At 43.7% G+C, this 19,231-nt stretch overlaps 1 protein-coding gene across 1 annotated transcript; it reads left to right on the top strand.

Moving 5' to 3' along the window:
- Window positions 1–359: 359 nt before the first annotated feature.
- NIFK (nucleolar protein interacting with the FHA domain of MKI67) lies at window positions 360–12,239 on the top strand. The gene is made up of 7 exons (XM_082396977.1): window positions 360–522; window positions 1,896–2,033; window positions 5,566–5,674; window positions 7,502–7,713; window positions 10,818–10,880; window positions 11,003–11,074; window positions 11,454–12,239. Exons 1-7 carry the CDS (start codon window positions 418–420, stop codon window positions 11,640–11,642), a joined length of 888 nt encoding a protein of 295 aa, XP_082253103.1. The 5' UTR covers window positions 360–417; the 3' UTR covers window positions 11,643–12,239.
- The last annotated feature ends 6,992 nt before the right edge of the window (window positions 12,240–19,231 follow it).

Below are 19,231 nucleotides of genomic sequence, written 5' to 3'. Positions count from 1 at the left end.
CCTGCAACAATGCAAAGAGGAAAAAGCATCTCCTACAACAGAGACAAGAGAAGATGAGGTCCTTACTAAAGGATGAGATCAGCGTACAAAGGCCCTTCCAAGGCGAGCGCCTGGCCACAGAGCTGACATCAGCGGACGGGGGGAACCACGGGCAGGCAGGCTGCCGAAATACTGAGCAGCCGGCCGAGGGAACACCTCCAAAGGGCGACAACCCTGGACATGCCCTGCGGCACCTGCTGAACAAGGAGCCCCTTCCGCCCTCTGGCCGCGCTGCGCAGCGCCGCGCCCCAGGCCCCGCCCCCGCGCCGCGCCCCAAGCCCCACCCAGGCCCCTGCCGTCACTTCCGCTTTGGGGAAGCAGAAGGCTCGGCACTTCCGGGAGCGCCGCGTGGGTTTCTTCCGCCTGCGAGCTGGCGTCATGGCGGCCTTCACTGGCCCGGCCAAGCCGCTCCTGTCCCTAAACCCGCAGGAGGATACCAAGTTTAAGAAGGAGGTGGCGCAGGTTCGCCGGCGCGCAAACAAGGTGAGCGGCCGGCGCGGCCCGGGCCGCGAGGGGAGGCGGCGGACGGGGTCTGGGGGTCCTGCCCGGCGCGCCTCGGCCTCTCCACGCCTGTGCTTCGTCCGGGGTCACCCCGGGCGGGCCCCGACCTCACGAGGTAGGAGGCTGAGGTTTCCCCGGGAGGCCCGAGAAAAGACGCGGTTGGGCCGTGGGCCTTAGGATCCTTCGGGGGGTAAGGAGTGGGTATGGGGGAGGGGTGCACGAGGAGAGAAGGGGAGAGCCAGCTGCTGGGTCGGCCCTCGTCCCGCGCGCGGATCAGCCTCACCCCGGAGCCGTCCTGCCTCCGCTTTGCCCCCGAACTGGGGAGGTTCGTTTGCCCGGTTAGTGGTTTTGGAATTCTTAAAAGACAGTATTTGCCCAGCTCCATTTGCTGCCTAGGGGCCCTGGCATCAAGTTCTGTTTGCCCAGGGGTTTAGCATAAAACGCACCTGTGGAAAACTTAAAAGTCCATATTATGGAAGGCAGGGGTACGGTGGCTGAGATACTGAAAGGTTACTGGGCATCGTGAAGGTTAACTGACGTCTTTTTTTTATATACAGCAGGTTCTAATTAGTTATTTTATACTTATTAGTGTATTTATGTCAATCTCCATCTCCCAGTTCATCCCACCTCCACTCCCGCCACTTTCCCCTTAACTGACGTCTTAAAAGTGTTCCTTTACGTGGGACACCTAACGATGGTCTGCAAACAGAATTGAAGGGTACGTTTACGTGGAGTTCTTAGGCCAGAAGATTTTTAAATAACGTGTTCAAAGATTTATGTTATCTGTTGATCCAGCGTGTAGTTACTGAGCACTTACTTCGGGCTGGGAGTGGGAGGCTGAGAAGACCGCCTACTGCTTGACGGTTGTCCTCTTGGGGAGATAGACATTACACAGCCAATTTTTTTTTTTAACCTTTATTTTTATTGAGGTATAGTTGATTTACAATGTTGTGTTAATTTCCGCTGTACAGCGAAGTGATTTAGTTATACGTATATGTGTATGTGTGTATATACATATATATTCTTTTCCATATTTTTTCCACTATGGTTTATCACAGGATATTGAATGCAGTTCCCTGTGCTATACAGGAGGACCTTGTTGTTTATCTGTTCTCTATATAATAGTTTGCATCTGCTAACCCCACCCTCCCAATCCATCCCTCCCCCACCCTTGGCAACCATTAGTCTGTTCTCCATGTCTAAACAGCTAATTCTTTAGTGTGTTATGGTAAGTGGAAATACAGAGTGGGTTCTTTACCTCTTGTCTTAGACTGAGAGCAAGGAGTTTCACAAGTTTTGTTGCATTATGACTTCTTATTACAAAGAAAATATTTGCCTGGTCTTTGTGTCTTCAGCAACAGGAGAAACAAAAACTTACTCCTGGAGTGATCTATGTGGGCCATTTACCTCCGTCGCTTTATGAAACCCAGATCCGAGCATATTTCTCCCAGTTTGGCACTGTTACAAGATTCAGACTGTCCAGGAGTACCAAGGTAGGATTTTTGTATTGAATTAGATTGTTTTATTTTCCGAAAGTGTATCATCCTTGACAGTTTATGGAGCATGTTCTCATGTTATCACTTATCACATTTCATTCTAGAAAGGGGTTGGATAAGGTCTAGAACCTGAAGCAGCCATGAGAGCAAAATCAGTGTTCCTGTAAATGTTTGCTTTGCTTTTTAAGAAAAAAAGGTAATTGCTTCAAGTCTTGAAACTAAATCGACAATCCCGATAAATGAGTCCTGTTTGTCTTGTGACTGCTAAGCCAGGGTTACGTGAACTTCAGTTTGAGGAACAGGTTCATACGTCTTCTTGGACCAGCCTCTGATATGTAGCATCCCTGTGACGACAGAGGTTTGTACGGTGGGTAGTTGGGTAAGGACACTGGAGCCAGAGTGCCTAGGTATGAGGCCTGTCTCTACATGTTATTGGTTGTGTGACTAGGGACAAATTCTATAACTTCTCCATGCGTCTGTCTTCTGATTTTCATATTTGTAAGATATGACCTCCTAGGAGTATCTAATCGAAGATAAATATGGTAATGAGTGTAAGATTCTTAGAACATTTGATACACGAAGTACTATATAAACGTTATTGTTGTATCATACCTACGTCCTAATAAAGAAAGGTTTATGTGGTTTGTTTCATTAATAGAGGAGTGGCCCACTTTATTTTTTTCCCACACATACACTTTATTGGTTGTAACCATAGAGTTCTTGTTGCTGGAATCTCTTTTTTTCTCAATACGGTTTTTCCACATTTTCCCACTTGAGTTACAGCAAATCAGAGTTAGCTATTTGTTGTCACTGCTCTGTTCCTTTGCTTGAATATACTACAGTTTATTTATCCACCCTCCTGTTGAAACCTAGGTTTTTTCCGGTCTTGTAGGTGAAGCTGTTAGGAACATTCTTGGTGCAGGTGTAGGCAACTTTCTGTAGAACAGTATTTTTCAGACCTTCAATCCACAATAAGAAATCCACAAGGCAACACACATGTACGTGTACATAAACATAACTGAAATACAAGTCCCAGGAGATGATACTTAACCGTTCTATTCAGTTTTGTGACAATACTTTTCTGACCTACTAAATTCATTTTGTTGCCCTCTAAAAGGTCAGACTCTGAGTTTGAAAAATAGAGCTTTACAGCCTATCCTCAGGATGACTGAGTGCAGAATGAGTTTCTCCATGTTGAGTATAGTTGTTCCCTAGCTTTGTATTCTGAAAATGTTCGCGTCTACAGGGAAGTAGAAAGAATGGTGTAATGAACATCCCTCCCCTGCATTCACCCGTTATTAATATCCTGACACATTAGCTTCATCTCTTCCCGTATCTATAAAAACGTACACACCTCTTTGTTTTGTTGAACCTTTTGAAGCAAGTGGCAGTTGTAATGCTTTAATACTAAATGCATAATCATAAATTTAAGAATGAGGACATTCTGTTGCGTAATCCCAGTGTGAAAATCTCATTTACCGTCCATCGTCACGTACCCCCGTGGTCCCTGCCCACCCTGGGATCCAGTTAGGGTTCGTGCGTTGCACGTGCTTGTTTAGCTCTTCATCCTATCTTGAACGGTCTCTTTACTCCTGTTTTGCTTGTTTGGTTTTTCTTGACATTGGCTTTTTTGGAGAGTTCAGGCCAGTTGTCTTGGAAAGCCTGCTCCTTGCTGAGATGCACTGAAATGCATCATTTCCAGCTTTGTTGCATAGTAGTAAAGCTACCGCCTCCCCACCCACCCCCGTTTTGACTATTTGCTTGGTATTGCCAGCATTCTGGGGTTGCTAGGTCGAGGTGTTGGCTTTTAAGTTTTTGGTTTTTTGGACACCTGACATGTATTTTCACATCAGGTTTCAAAAAGATTTATTAGTTCACGGTGTGGTCCATTGAGCTAGATTTCACAGTGTTTTACACTCCACCATCCTTCCCCTCCTGAGTTGGGACTGTAAAAGGACTGTCAGATGTTTAAAGTTTTACCAGAATCGTCCTGTTGCAGATAACGGAACTGAGACTCTGGGGTGTGGCCGCATCCGAGCTGTTGGTCGCTGGCGCAGCGGGTGCTAGGAGTGAGTCTCCTGGCCTCCAGCTCTGTTGAGCCGCACACCCTTTAAATGGTTTCTCATTTCCAGGATCATGTGACCAGTTTTGAGCCATATCTGAGAATATGTTGTTTAATGCAAGATTGTAAAGTATCTCTAGTCGTTGTTGCTAAGAACTGGATCTGTAGACGGGAAAAGTTCTTTTTCTACTGCCCTCCTAAGGTCCCTGGCTGGCACCCTGTAAACTGGACTGCAGAAAGGGATTAACAAGACCAAAACAAACCCCTAAAATGTATGCTTACACATGGGACTGCTCGGAGAGGAATAACTCAAAGGGTTGGTTAGAACTTGGGCGTATACAGCATCTTGGCAAAGGAGCAAAACATTTTTGGAGGAGCGACAAGACGAAGGAAAAGTGCTTTGAGTTTATAGAGCTGAACATTGTGGGAAGGCAAATACACGGGAGACTAATGATGGATAAGGTCTACTTCGTAAAGTTTGTTGTGTAGAGTCCTCTAACTTCTTTCTGGTAGAGGGAGGAAGACACCTTTGTAAATTCATATCCTCTTTTTAGGTAAATAAGGGGAGGACAGAGAGTTTTTCTTGTATCTATTTCTCAATTCCTTCATCTCAAAATAATCCTATGCCAAAGGAGCAGATGTTGGGCAGGCACACCCTGCCACCCTGCAGTAACGTGTTTTGAGTACTTGACAGACATCTTGTGGAGCGCTTACGGATTGTTTCATACTTTCCTAGCAACTCTGTGAGAGTGGTTATAGAAGGAACAACTGAGGCTTGAACATTCCTTACCCGATTAAGTGTCAGAGCCAGGGTCCAAACCTGGGCATTCGGACTCTAGAACTCTTGTTACCGAGCTTGGTGAGAAAAATCCACTGTATGTTGCGGTGTGGAGGCCAAGAACTCCGGATGTCCGTGTCAGAGGATGTCCTTTGCCCCCAGCCGTGGAGAAGCCCAGTCACTAGTAAACATGAAAGCGAATCACTATTTTATTGATTAACTTTAGAGACACTGAGGAGTTCATTTCTTTTCAGTTTTTCCATATAAAATGGGAATTATATCACCTACATTCTTTGTGAAGCATTATACCATCTCCTGGGTAGTATTAAATACATGGATAACGTGACCACCCGTGAGATCAATAACAAGTAAAGGGCCGGGGGGCCTCCCACATTTCCTTTATGGTGGGCTGTTGCTATTGGATGAATTCCAACTATAGTAATGTATTCATCATACGTAATCAAAGTCCCAGGAATGCTTCAAAATCAGTGGCAAGTTCAGACTATTCTGAGCTTTTCTTTCCCCATAACAGTCCCCGGACTATGTGATTTCAAGTTGGAATCAAAGGTGTCTTAATGTTATTCAGTGAGGGGGCTAATGTACATTATTTAAACTAATGACGTTTTAGGAGTTTAACGGCACATCAGAATTTAATTGTTCTGCTTTCTGTGGTGGGTTTTCCATTGCAGACTGGAAATAGCAAAGGCTATGGTTTTGTGGAGTTTGAATCTGAAGATGTTGCCAAAATAGCTGCTGAAACGATGAACAACTACCTTTTTGGCGAAAGACTCTTGAAGTGTGAGTACCCGTCTTACCTGTGGGGCTGCGGGGACGCCTCCCGCTGACGGGAGGGACGGACGGGTTGCTGAGCTGCTTGGATCCCCCCCTCACCCCTGGGGTGATTCTCTTAAGCAGTGGTGCAAGGGTTTAAGTGCATTTTCCAGACAGGGTCTAATGGGAACTTCTAAATCTTCCAGAGTGAGAGCTGCTTTAGGCTGAGATGGGGTTGGTTAGGTTCCTTGCGTAAATAGGAGGAGCTTCCTAGCGGGATGTGGAAGGGCTCCCTGAGAAGGAGTCTCTGAAGTGGAAACCTGAGAACTATGTAACAGTGAGCCAGGTGGAGGGGTGGGAGTGAGGATTTGCTGAGGGGGCGGCAGATGCAGAACCAGACTGCCTGACCGTATTGGCCCGCGAGGAGAGTCACAAGAGGTGCGGGAGGAGAACGAGAGGAAGGGAGGTCAGGTTACTGGGGGCCTTGTAAAGCGGGAGTCCAGAGTATACCCCGAGGACAGGGGGACCCGCTGCTGGGTTCTAGACAGGACGACCTCCAGCGTGAGGAGGCACGTTTCAGTCGGTCTGCGTGGCAGTGGCTGCAGCACCTCCACGAGAGAAGCCCTCGGGAGTGGCGGGATGGCAGCGGATTAGAAGTTCACCCTGCAGGGGTAGGGCCGCCAGCGACTAGCCTCCCAGAGCAGCGCCCTCCGGAGGCGGGGCCGAGCTTCCGGCCGCCCTGTGCTCGGGCTGGAGGGCGCCCCTCCCAGTGCCCGAGTAGCGCCCCTCTACCTCGGCTCCTGTTGCTAAGAGAGTCCCAGTAACTCCTGAGGTCCTGCGTTCATTCACACATTAAAAACGCAGCTCTTGCCGGGACGAAATGGGCTGAGTGGGTAACCACGCGTATCAGATCAGTGCTGTGCTGTATCTGACTTTTGAAAGATGGCACAAAGGGCTCTGAACTCGGATACGAGTGAGATTAGCCACGTCATCACCGGTTGTTTGTTTCTTTTTTAATTTTTTGGCTGCACCGCTCAGCATGTGGATCTTAGTTCCCCGACCAGGGATCGAACCTGCGCCCCGTGCAGTGGAAGCGTGGAGTCTTAACCGCTGGACTGCCAGGGAATTCCCAACCCCCCCGCTTTTTTTTTTCTTTTAATGGAAGCAGTTTATCTTGGAGGTGATCCCAGGAAAATACCTGTAAGGAGTGGCGACATGGGGCAGGGGGAGGAAGTCGATAATAAGTCAGTAAAAAGGGTATGTTAGCAAGCAGGTTCCCACTTAGGCAGCTGGGCTCCGTCCTGCTGGTAACACTGGGAGGCAGAATTATCCCACCTGACGAGCAAGGGAACTGGAATATTTGTGTACCAACTCCCCATCCATCACTGGTGGAGGGGGGGATTCCAGGGGTTTTGGCTTGCCTTGCATGTGGGCCCAGTATGTGTCCGTGAGCAGAGAGATGCAGATAAGCAGTGAGCTGCCTTAGTCCTGGGCGGGTGCCCAGAGGATCAGCGTTTCTGCTGCCGTGGGTCACACAGCCTAAAAGTAGGGATCCTTTTAGCTTCAGGAACCCTGAGACTTGATACCATCCACACTCTCCTCTGTGCTAGTCTTTGTTCACTCACGAACCTCCAGGCCTGGAATTGCTCTTGGCACGCACACAGTGAGTGTTTGATAAATAGTTGTGGGCTGTATGACTTTCCCTTGGGAACCTGCTTTATTCTTTCAGGCTTCTCCACTAAATGGACGTGTCATTTTGATTGTGCTGTGAGGAATGACACAGGAAATTCTACAGTTAATGTGAAAATCCTTTCCCTCCCACGTGGTTGAAAACCTTTTTTATTATTATTATAGGTCATTTTATACCACCTGAAAAAGTACATGAAAAACTTTTTAGAGAGTGGCATATGCCATTTAAAAGGCCATCATATCCAGCAGTGAAACGGTATAATCAGAATCGGACACTTCTTCAAAAGCTACGGATGGAAGAGCGATTTAAAAAGAAGGAGAAATCACTCAGGAAGAGATTGGCTAAGAAGGGAATTGATTATAACTTCCCTTCACTGGTAGGTATTGCTTTGTATAAAGTATCTAACCCAGTACTTTGATCCCATGCTAGGTTTTGACTAAATTTTTGAAACCCTGTATTAAAGGTTTGTCTCTGTAAGTTTGTCATAGCAATCGTATTATCTCCATTATACAGAAAAGGAAACTTCTGAAAGGGATTAGCTGATTTGCAATATTTACCTGATTTAGTAATTTTAGATTATTGAAGTTAAACCCTATTTGACCCAACACCATAATGCTTGTAGATTACTAGTAAAGGTGTCATTGCCAGAATTAAATGTTTGGTTTATTATATGTTATCAGTAAATATCAAGACTGTAAATTGACCATCCTTTTTATGCCATTCTAGTTAAAATTTTGTTTCATGGTCTTCTAAGTTGGAAATACTCCCAAAGTGTATGTCAGAATTAACCAGTAAGCATGAATTCTTTGGATTAAATGAGTGGGAGTTGAAATACAGAAAGGCTCCTTACATGCATGGGTTAACAGATTTTCATGCAGTTCTTACTTCATTGCTTGCTGAACAAGGAGACCTTGCTGAATCTTTCCTCCCTCTTTCATAGTAAGGAGAGCTCTACATCTATAATTAAAAAACAAGAATGCAGGTCATTAGGGTGTGGATAGCATAGGTGAAGATCTTATTTTTTTTCTTGACTATATCTTGAGATTGTTTTGGGTCTTCCATAGACCCTGTCGGCTTATTTCCAAAAAGCTAATTAGTTGGTAAGAGATGGTATCTATTACCAAGTTTATTAGGTCTTTTAACCTTATCCAGAAACTGGAAGACCAAGTTGCTATCCTTGGGCCCAGTTCCTGGTTGGTTTTTTTTCCTTACTGTTGTTGTTGCTTTTTTTTTCCTTTTTTTCTTTTCTTTTTCGTTGAAGTATAGTTGATTTACAATATTATATTAGTTTCAGGTGTAAAACAGCGATTTAATATTTTTATAGGTTATACTCCATTTAAAGTATGAAACATTAGCTGTATCTTCCTGTGCTGTAATATATCCTTGTGGCTTTTTTATTTTATTTTATTTTATTAATAGATTTATGTATTTTTATTTTTGGCTGCATTGGGTCTTTGTGACTGCACGCAGGCTTTGTCTAGTTGCGGTGAGCGGGGGCTGCTCTTTGTTGCGGTGCGCGGGCTTTTCATTGCGGTGGCTTCTCTTGTTGCGGAGCACGGGCTCCAGGCGCGCAGGCTTCAGTAGTTGTGGCTCACAGACTCAGTAGTTGTGGCTCATGGGCTCTAGAGTGCAGGCTCAGTAGTTGTGATGCACGGGCTTAGTTGCTCCGTGGCATGTGGGATCTTCCCAGACCAGGGCTTGAACCCGTGTCCCCTGCATTGGCAGGTGGATTCTTAACCACTGTGCCACCAGGGAAGTCCCATTTTATACATAGTAGTTTGTATCTCTTAATCCCCTACCCCTATCTTGCCCCTCCCACCTTCCCTCTCCCCACCGGTAACCACTAGTTTGTTCTCTATATCTGTCTGTTTCTGTTTTGTTATATCTATTTATTTGTTTTATTTTTTAGATTCTGCATATAACTGAAAACATACAGTATTTGTCTTTCTCTGTTTTATTTCACTTAGCACAATGTCCTCCATTCTATCAAATGGCAAAATTTCGTTCTTTTTTATGGCCGAGTAGTATTCCATTGTATATATGTACCACATTTTCTTTATCCATTCATCTGTCGATGGACACTTAGGTTGCTTCCATATTTTGGCTGTAATAAATAGTGCTGCAGTGAACATTGGGGTGCATGTATCTTTTCGAATTAGTATTTTCATTTTCTTTGAATGTATGCCCAAGAGTAGGGTTTTTGGATCATACGGTAATTCTATTTTTAGTTTTTTAAGGAACCTCCATACTGTTCTACATAGTGGCTGCACCAATTTACATTCCCACCGACAGTGTACAAGGATTCCCCTTTCTCCACATCCTCTCCAGCATTTGTTATTTGTGGTCTTCTTCTTTTTTTTTTTTTTTCTGTTCACGCTGTGCGGCATATGGGATCTGAGTTCCCCGACCAGGGATTGAACCCATGACCCCTGCACTAGGAGCGCAGAGTCTTAACCACTGGACAGCCAGGGAAGTCCCTATTTGTGGTCTTTTTTATGATGGCCATTCTGACCGGTGTGAGGTGATACCTCACTGTGCCTGGTGGTTAATTCTTTGCCCAAATCCCAAACACAGCCTGTAAAGATACATGTTAAAACAACATTATGTCACAGTTTGGGCCCTGGTACTCTTGTGATCCATTCAGGAGCTGGAGAACTGCTTTTCCCATGCCCCGTCTGTTACCTTGTGGGAAGCGGGCTGCTGCGTTCACAGTCCTGGACTTAAGCAGGACAGACCTCCTCCAGGGCCTGCCTTTTCACGTTCGTCCTGGCTCCCCGCTTCCTGACGCAGGATTCTCTGGCCTGCTCCGGGTTCTGGGCCTTCACTTCAGCCTCTGCAACTTCTGCCTGCTCCTCAGGCCCCTTTTGTAGTTTTTCCCTTTACTTAAGATCATTCACTGTATTTGCGAATTTTGCTTTTTAAATTGAAATGCTCCGGGGACTTCCATGATGGTCCAGTGGGAAAGAATCTGCTTTCCATGCAGAGGACTCCGGTTTGATCCCTGGTCGAGGAACTAAGATCCCACATGCTGCGGGGCAACTAATCCTGCACGCCTCAATTAGAGAGCCCGTGTTCCGCAAGCTACAGAGCCCATGCGCTCTGGACCTGCACGCCACAACTAGAGAGAGAAAACCTGCACACCACGACTAGAGAGAAGACTGCACGCCGCAGTGAAAGATCCCGCATGCCGCGATGAAAATCCTGCGTGCCGAAGCTAAGACCCAATGCAACCAAAAATAAATTAAATAAATAAATAGATAGATAGATAAAATATTTTTTAAAATAAAAAAAAGTCTTCTCTGATCCCCATATAAATTGGTACCCCCCCATATAAACAAACAAACAAATAAATAAATTGAAATGCTCTGTCATATAGAGAGAATTTTATTCATAATATGTATAAGGATCTAGTGGTAAGTTTTAAAATGTACATACGTGACACTGCTAGTTTACAACTTCTTTATGTTTACTTATGTTAAGGTCTTACATAAAAATGAGGAAAATGCTTCAAACACTGGTCCTCGAAATTCCAGAAAGCACCAGGTAAAACTTTCATTTATCATATTACCTACCAGATATTAGAGAAAGATAAATGGGGAAATACATTCAAGACTACTATAGTTGATAAATATGCAGATTGATTAAGTCTCTTAAATTTATTTAAGGCTTTACGTAAGAAGAAGAAAAAAGAGGCTTTGGTCACTCCTAACACTCCTGAGAAGACTGTGGATAGCCAGGTAAGATCGTCTTCAGAATTTTGGGAATCAGATACTACAATTTAAAAGAGGAAAAGCAGTTGCTGCTACTGTCGCTTTGCTAAAATTTCATTTAATCTTGGGACTTTTTGGTAAATCCTTACTGATGATGTAGCGGGCATAGTAGAGTCTTCCATCTAATACTCTGTCGTGGAACATATCATATCCATTAATTGTGAATTTTCATAGTAAGTGTGATAAGCACCTAAGCTCTTGATTATGTGCAGCTATATCACCAAAAGATGGAAACAGGCCTAAAATAATATGCGTGACTTTTAATGAGAGAGGGGAGGTGATGGGGGCGTCATTCCTAACATCTTCCCACATTCGTGTATTATAATCTTTAACTTGTTGAACCCAGGGCCCCACGCCGGTTTGTACACCAACATTTTTGGAGAAACGAAAATCTGAAGTGGCTAAAATGAATGATGATGATAAAGATAATGAGATAGTTTTCAAACAGCCCATATCTGGTGTAAAAGAAGAAACAAAAGACACTCAGACGCCTACAAGCTCAAGGAAAAAAAGACGAAAAAAAAGCAACCAGTAATTCTGAATGTATCGTGTGTGGTGGTTGATCTGAAAAAGGTGATTTTATTATGGAGGCTGATTCTTTGTATTTAACTAGATACGGTGGAATGCATTTAGTAACAAGATGGTTGGAGAAAAAAACTGTCAATTCAAGTCAGCAGGGAGAGCAGTCAGTGATTTTGGCTTCCTGCCCTCGCAGAAATGCAGGGGTGAGCACCAGCTCACAGCAGCCCGGCTCACGCTGCCTGTGTCCTGTCTCTACGGCTCTCTTCAGCTTTCATAGCTGCCTTTGGTTGCTCTGCCTGGGTAGCTTAAGTACTAGGCTCTAGCCTTTGTTGTTACCATCAAATAAAGAAAATAAAATCTTTATTAAGTGACCATGTAAGTGGTTCTCTGTTAGACTCATCAGATGGCTGAAACTGGACATTAAATTGTATGAAGAGTGAGAAGGCAGTGTCACTATTAATAGGGATTCATTTATGTATATGTGATCATGTTTACCAATGTTAAGTTAGTTTGGGGTGGGCTAGCATGGATTAATTAATAACTACATCCTGTATCAGTATCATCAATCTGGAATTAAACTTCAAGATTAAAGCAGTGACCACCAGGTAAACTTTTTCTGTATTTTTTTGTATGCAAGGAGGACTTGGGTGTCTTGAAGTAAAATGGTTGGTTTTCGCCTTTTCAACTATCTTTAAGTTTCTGATGCTCTTGAAATATGCTTTTGTATCAGCTAATTCAGGTTCATTAAAAACATTCATTGCCACCAAACATTTTTTTCATCTAATACTTGTTAAATACTTACTCTTGTAAGATACTGGGCTGGGTGAATTGGTTTTAAGTATATACAAAGAGCGTGTTTTACCTCTGGAATAGTCCCTGACACAAAGAGTATGCTCGCCATGTGTTCATTGAACTGCGTGAGTATCAGAACTGCCTCCCTCTTTGAACAGTGTCTGAACTTGTCGATCTGGAAGTCCATCCGGTCTCCCCTTCTGGGAAAGCAGCAGGTAAGCTCATCAGTGCAGCCTGTCAGGTTTTGAATAGTTCCCGGTTCCCGACCTACAACCAGGCCACCCCAGTGCGGCATGGTACCATCTATCATCACTTGACGTATGCTATGCCCTGGAGCTGGGAGAGAGCGATTCCATCTTGAGCATATATCGCGGCAATGGATATTTCTTACAAGAAACAGAGTTGAAGTTAATGTTTTCCTGGGGACTAGGTTAGGATCTTCAGAAGAAGTAGCGTGGTTTTGATTTTCAGATTTTGTGGGGAGAAAATCATGAATCAAGCGGAAACCCCATGGGCCAATAAAATATGAAACTTTGCAGTATGTGGGGTAAATAAGGTGAAGAGGATACAATTCAAAACTGTACATTCAGAATGACCACAAGTATATAAAATGGCATTCTTCTTTAAATAGAAAGTTAAACATCAAAATTCTAATTTGGAAACAAGCATCTGTTGCTTTTATATATAATCATTACAAAAAGCTGTAGAGGAAAAAGGCATTATTCCACAGACAAGATTCAGTTGGAGCCAGACATTTCACATGCTGCGTTGTATTTGCCCTGAGACGGGGCAGCAAGTGAATAAATGCTTGACATGGTGTGAAAAGAGGTTTTCTCCTTTTGCTAGCATTATTTGGAATACAGTGTGGCCACATCCAAGGCAACTGATTGCCGTGACTGGAAATTGTCACCCTGGCTGACCGTATGCTAATATGAACCCCAGTCTCAGTGTGATACAGCAAAGGCTGCGGCTCAAAGACTGACACAAGGTAGGCGAGATAGGGCAGCTGTCCCCGTGCAGTGCTGTGATGCCGATGGCTGCTCTCCTTAGCCCACAAGTGTGATACGTGTAGATACATAATTTTGCACTTTCTGTAGGCGGAAATAATCATGTGGCTCAAACCTAACTATGCCGTAGGTCATCCTGTGCACCACAAGGCGATTGACTACTGGGTCGAAGCCCGACCTGCTGCAGAGTTTTGTTTTACGTTTTTAAATGGTTGAAAAAAATCTAGAAGTAAATTTCAGGGAGTTCCCTGGTGGCCTAGTGGTTAGGACTCTGGGCTTTCACTGCTGTGACCCCAGGTTCAATCCTTGGTCGGGAAACCGAGATCCCGCAAGCCCCCAGCCAAAAAAATAAAGTAAATTTCATGGCACGTGAGAATTCTATGAAATGTGAGTTTCAGTGTTCATGGATAAAGATTTATTGGGCCACAGCCACGTTTATGTACCTACTGCCTGTGTATGGCTGCGTTTGTGCTAGATGAGTTTCGTTGTGATAGAGGCCATGAGTGGTCCCTCAGTGCTTAGTACTCCTGCTGGCTGCACTACAAATTGCAGTGCCGTGGTTTTAGCTTGACACACTTTGCCACGTGTATCGTGGTACCATGAATTTTGTGAATTTTTAACCAGTGCATACCCATCATGTCAAAACAAGAAGAGAAGGTAGACTTCAAATATCATACTTAAGCTTGCGGTGGAGTGTGGGTTATTTTGTTAAATTAGATTGGCAAATCATCGTGTCTGTTTTGCAGTGACCCTCCAACTGTGCTTAAAAAACACAATATATGTTGACACTACCCAACTAAGTACCCATCACAGTATTCCCAACTCAGGAAAGCAACAGCTAGAAGAATTAGAATTTTTAAATGGAGTATCTCAGCACACGATTTCTCGATCCCCCCCAAAAGTGAGAATGAGACTGTAATTAAAGTTTCCAAGTGGCTTATTTGATAGGCAAGCAAGGAAAGCCTTTTACCAATGACAAGGTAATTGTGTCAGATTGCAGCAGCTGAAGAAATGGGTCCAGATAAGATAAACGTTTAAAGACTCGGCCTTTTAGCAAGAACAGTTGCTTGAATAAAGGAAGCAACATGAGTCCATTTAAAAACAAGGCAAATGATTTCAAATGTTTCTCCTTGGCTCTTGATGAGTTAAAAGGTGTTCCCAATACTGCTGAACTGAATATTATTCAAAAAGTCATTATTCAAAAAGTCCTTGCCAAGTTTGACGGGCAAGCATGACCAACTCAGCCTGCTTTGCCCAGGACCTTGCTGGGTGTAACCCTGGACGTCCCACATTGTGGGAACCCTCTCAATCCAGGGCTCACATGGAGAGTTTACCACCCTAGAAATGACTGAAGCATTAGCCTCTCTGGGTAGTATGTGTGGAACAACTATAAGCAAAAATACTTCCACAGTTGAGAAAAAATTCAGTACAACCTGGAGTAGAATCTTCCACCATGTGCCACAACCAATGGTGGTATAAAAATATGTGTGAAACAGAAAAAGGCTTAGTTAGACAAACATACAGTTTGTGAAAGCAAAGTGTTTAAAGCCTGTTGTATTATTGTGTTATTCATGAGCAAGTACTTAGAAAATATGTGAACATAAGATGCTAATTCTACTGTACGTTAATTTTTAAAACTATATAAATTTCTAAAATTTAAAATACATGTGAATCTATCCTGTTGCTGAACCAATAGTGTCACTGGTGTACTTCATTTGTTGCGGCCTTAGCCATCATCACTCGGTTCCGTGAGTTTTTTGATAGAAATAGAGGCTGAAGTCCTGACTTGACCTCACACACAGCGGTTTGATGGCTTAGCTGTGGTAAAGTTTTACTGAGACTCTCTGACTTCACCACCAAGATTGCAAATTCCTGAATGAGAAGAACCTCTCTCTACCATCATGGAACGCTGAATGGCTTTGGAAATTAGCTTTTGCTGCACACTTGATGTTTCTTAATGAATTTTAAGTCAGTGAGTTCAACTAAGAATTAAAAGTCAAAGCACCATGTATATTCAGAACTTATTGGTGCTAAAGTCACTTTGATCACAACTAACACTTAAACACAAGAAAGGTCCTGCTGCTTTGTATACTTGCTGTGCTGTCAAAAGTTAAAATGAAGTGAGATCTCCATACCCACACAAACTTGCAGCAGATATAGTTTCCAACCTCAAATTACAGTTCCAGCAGTGTTTTTCAGACCTCAATACAAGTGCAAAGGAAATCTATTCCAAAATCCTAACTGGATTAAATTCTGTAGGATGGACGGCGTCCAGCTGTCTTTAAGCTGAAGGTGATTACCTGCAATGTAATGAATGACGTGCTAAAGGGCGCATGTCAACACGAAGCGGAGAGAATTGTACAAATGCCTTCAAAGTGAGGAATATACTCAAAATCAAATGTTTGGAGATTGATCTCAGTACTTGACAGTACCTATCTGTGTGAAAATTCATTTCAGAAGATGAAATACATAAAATATGATTACAGATCAACATTAAAAAACGAACATTTGCAAATGACTTTGATCATAGGAAACAGTAACTTGACACGTTCTGTGAAAACTAATTCAAAATGTATCAAAGGACTTCCCTGGTGGCGCAGCGGTTAAGAATCCGCCTGCCAATGCAGGGGACGTGGGTTCGAGCCCTGGTCCGGGAAGATCCCACATGCCACGGAGCAGCTAAGCCTGTGCACCACAACTACTGAGCCTGCGCTCCTAGAGCCCGTGCTCTGCAACAAGAGAAGCCACTGCAATGAAAAGCCCGCGGGCTTTTAATTAATTTAAAAAAAAAATGTATCAAAGACCTAAGTGTAAAACATAAACTAAAGAACTGAATCACTTTGCTGTACACCTGAAACTAACAAAACAATGTAAATCAACTATACTCCAATTTAAAAAAAAGATAAGCTATGGCCTGGGTGAAAATATTTGCGAAGGACATTTTTCCAGAATAGAAACAAAACAAGCAGCCCAAATTGTCTTATGGAACCCAATTTCTGCCTTCTGACCATAAAATGGAAAGTAATACAGACTGTTTTCTTTTTTTTGCCTTACCATGCGGCTTTCGGGATCTTAGTTCCCCCACCAGGAACTGAACCTGGGCCACTGCAGTGGAAGAGCCGAGTCTAACCACTGGACCACCAGGGAATTCCCCAGACTATTTTCTTTTTTTTTTTTTAATATTTAAAAAAAATGTATTATTTATTTTGGCTCTGCTGGGTCTTAGTTTCAGCACACGGGATCTTCCTTGCAGCATGCGGACTTCTTAGTTGCGGCATGCAGGATCTATTTACCCAACCAGGGATCGAACCTGGGCCCCCTGCATTGGGAGCACGGAGTCTTACCCACTGGACCACCAGGGAAGGCCCCCTCAGACTATTTTCAATACTTGTATTCTCATTAAGGACTCGGGCATGATATATGAGATAATAAGGAACATTTATTAAATACTCGCATGTGTCAAATACTGCTGTAAGCATTTTCAGTATATTAGCTAATTTAATCAGGACAACCTGTGAAATAGATACATCTGAATCCTGAGGAGACTGAAGCCCAGAGAGCTTAAAGATGGTGAGCCAGTTCAGCTTACTCAAGCCATTACTCATGCCCTCCAAAGGGACGGGCATGAAAGCTAGATTGTTAGTGACGTTCGGAAAAAGAGGAGACGCAAAAGCCTTGCGCTGACAAGACCTGGTGACTTATTGAAATGGAGGCAGAAATGGGGCACTGGGGCAGGCATGGGAGGAGGAGGCCAATGAGATGCATTCTTAGGAGCTTGGCTTCGAAATAACTGACAGCTACAGAACACTAGGTGGCAGTAGATCCCAGGCGCTTCAAATCTACAATCCATGCCATTCTCTTGAGAAGCCTGGGGGCTTCCCTGGTCGCACAGCGGTTAAGACAAGAATCCGCCTGCCAAGGCAGGGGACACGGGTTGGAGCCCTGGTCCGGGAAGATCCCACATGCCGCGGAGCAACTAAGCTCGTGTGCCACAACTACTGAACCTGCACTCTAGAGCCCACGAGCCGCAACTACTGAGCCTGAACGCCACAACTACTGAAGCCTGCGCACCTAGAGCCCGTGCTCCGCAACAAGAGAAGCCACCTCAATGAGAAGCCCGCGTGCAGCAACCAAGAGTGGCCCCCGCTCGCCGCAACTAGAGAAAGCCCACACGCAGCAACGAAGACCCAACGCAGCCAAAAATAAATTAATTTAAAAAAAAAAAAAGGAGCCTGGCAAAATGCAAAATTATTAAAGGGATTAACCCTAATGGTAACTTTTTTTTAAAAAAAGACCTCCCTGTGCAAACTGTTATATACAGAATGGGTTAACAAGAAGGTCCAGACCTACTGTATAGCACAGGGAACTCTACACAATACTCTGTAATGGCCTATATGGGGAAAGAATCTAAAAAAGAGTGGATATACATATACGTATAACTGATTCACTTTGCTGTACAGCAGAAACTAACACAACATTGTAAGTCAACTATACTCCAATAAAAATTTTAAAAAAAAGAAAACAAGGTCCTGTATAGCACAGGGAACTATATCCAATATCCTGTAATAAAACATAATGGGAAAGAATATAAAAAAAGAATATATGTATAACTGACTTTGCTGTACAGCAGAAATTAATACAATGTTGTTAATCAACTATACTTCAATTTAAAAAAAATAAATCTCAGGACTTCCCTGGTGGCACAGTGGTTAAAACTCCATGCTCCCAATGCAGGGGACCCAGGTTCCATCCCTGGTCCGGGAACTAGATCCCACATGAGCATGCCGCAACTAAGAGTCCGCATGCCACAACTAAGGAGGTGGCACAACCAAATAAATAAATAAAATAAATATTAAAAGAAAAAACCTCCCTGGGAAGCATCATTTTACACACACACACACACACACACACACACACACACAGCACTAATTTCTAGACAACTAGAGACAGAAACTGCCACTATGAAATGACTCTTAAGTAACTGGATGCTTAATAACATCCTTTGGGTAATTGGTTATTGTTAAAAATGAATTTGCCAAAGGAGTTCAGATCACCAGTAATAGAACATACTGATGACATGAACCATGGAAGTTTTTAGCTTATAAATTTGCATGTAGTTATGAACAAGCACAGCTTAGGGTCATTGGGCAATAATTATGGGTAAATGTTTTTATAATTTGGTGTTCCCCAGTGTGTATTAGAATTTGGTGGCTGTATTTTTTTTTAAGGATTTTTTTTTAATTTATTAATTTAATTTATTTATTTTTGGCTGCGTTGAGTCTTCGTTGCTGTGTGCGGGCTTTCTGTACTTGTGAGCGGGGGCTACTCTTTATTGTGGTGCGCAGGCTTCTCATTGTGGCGGCTTCTCTTATTGCGGAACATGGGCTCTAGGCGCATGGGCTTCAGTAGTTGTGGCTCGCGGCTCAGTAGTTGTGGCTCGCGGGCTCTAGAGCACAGGCTCAGTAGTTGTGGCGCACGGGCCCAGCTACTCCACGACATGTGGGATCCTCCCAGACCAGGGCTCGAACCTGTGTCCTCTGCATTGGCAGGCAGATTCCCAACCACTGGGCCACCAGGGAAGCCCTGGTGGCTGTATTTTAAAGATTTCATACAAGAACTTGGCTTTACTGTCATCATCACTGTAAACATCTTTAGCCCATGGTGTTCAGAGTATTTCCTATTCTTCACTCTCTGTGCTCATTTAGTTTTATTTTTTTATTCATGAGGCCTGAATTATAAGCACAAAGTAAACACTGGACTTAGGATTTGGTGCATTTTCCTATTTCAATTAGTAAATCTCAAC

The sequence above is a fragment of the Balaenoptera borealis genome (genome assembly GCF_965194805.1).
Source record: "Balaenoptera borealis genome assembly, chromosome: 6".
Classification (NCBI taxonomy): domain Eukaryota; kingdom Metazoa; phylum Chordata; class Mammalia; order Artiodactyla; family Balaenopteridae; genus Balaenoptera; species Balaenoptera borealis.
The sequence above is the reverse complement of the archived record's forward strand: the minus strand, read 5'-3'. Positions and strand labels throughout refer to the sequence as shown.

Coding starts and splice junctions, on each gene's coding strand:
- NIFK (XM_082396977.1), top strand. CDS start 418: ATGGCGGCCTTCACTGGCCCGGCCAAGCCGCTCCTGTCCCTAAACCCG. Junction 10,881..11,002: donor GAAATTCCAGAAAGCACCAG/GTAAAACTTTCA, acceptor AATTTATTTAAG/GCTTTACGTAAGAAGAAGAA. Junction 11,075..11,453: donor AGAAGACTGTGGATAGCCAG/GTAAGATCGTCT, acceptor TGTTGAACCCAG/GGCCCCACGCCGGTTTGTAC.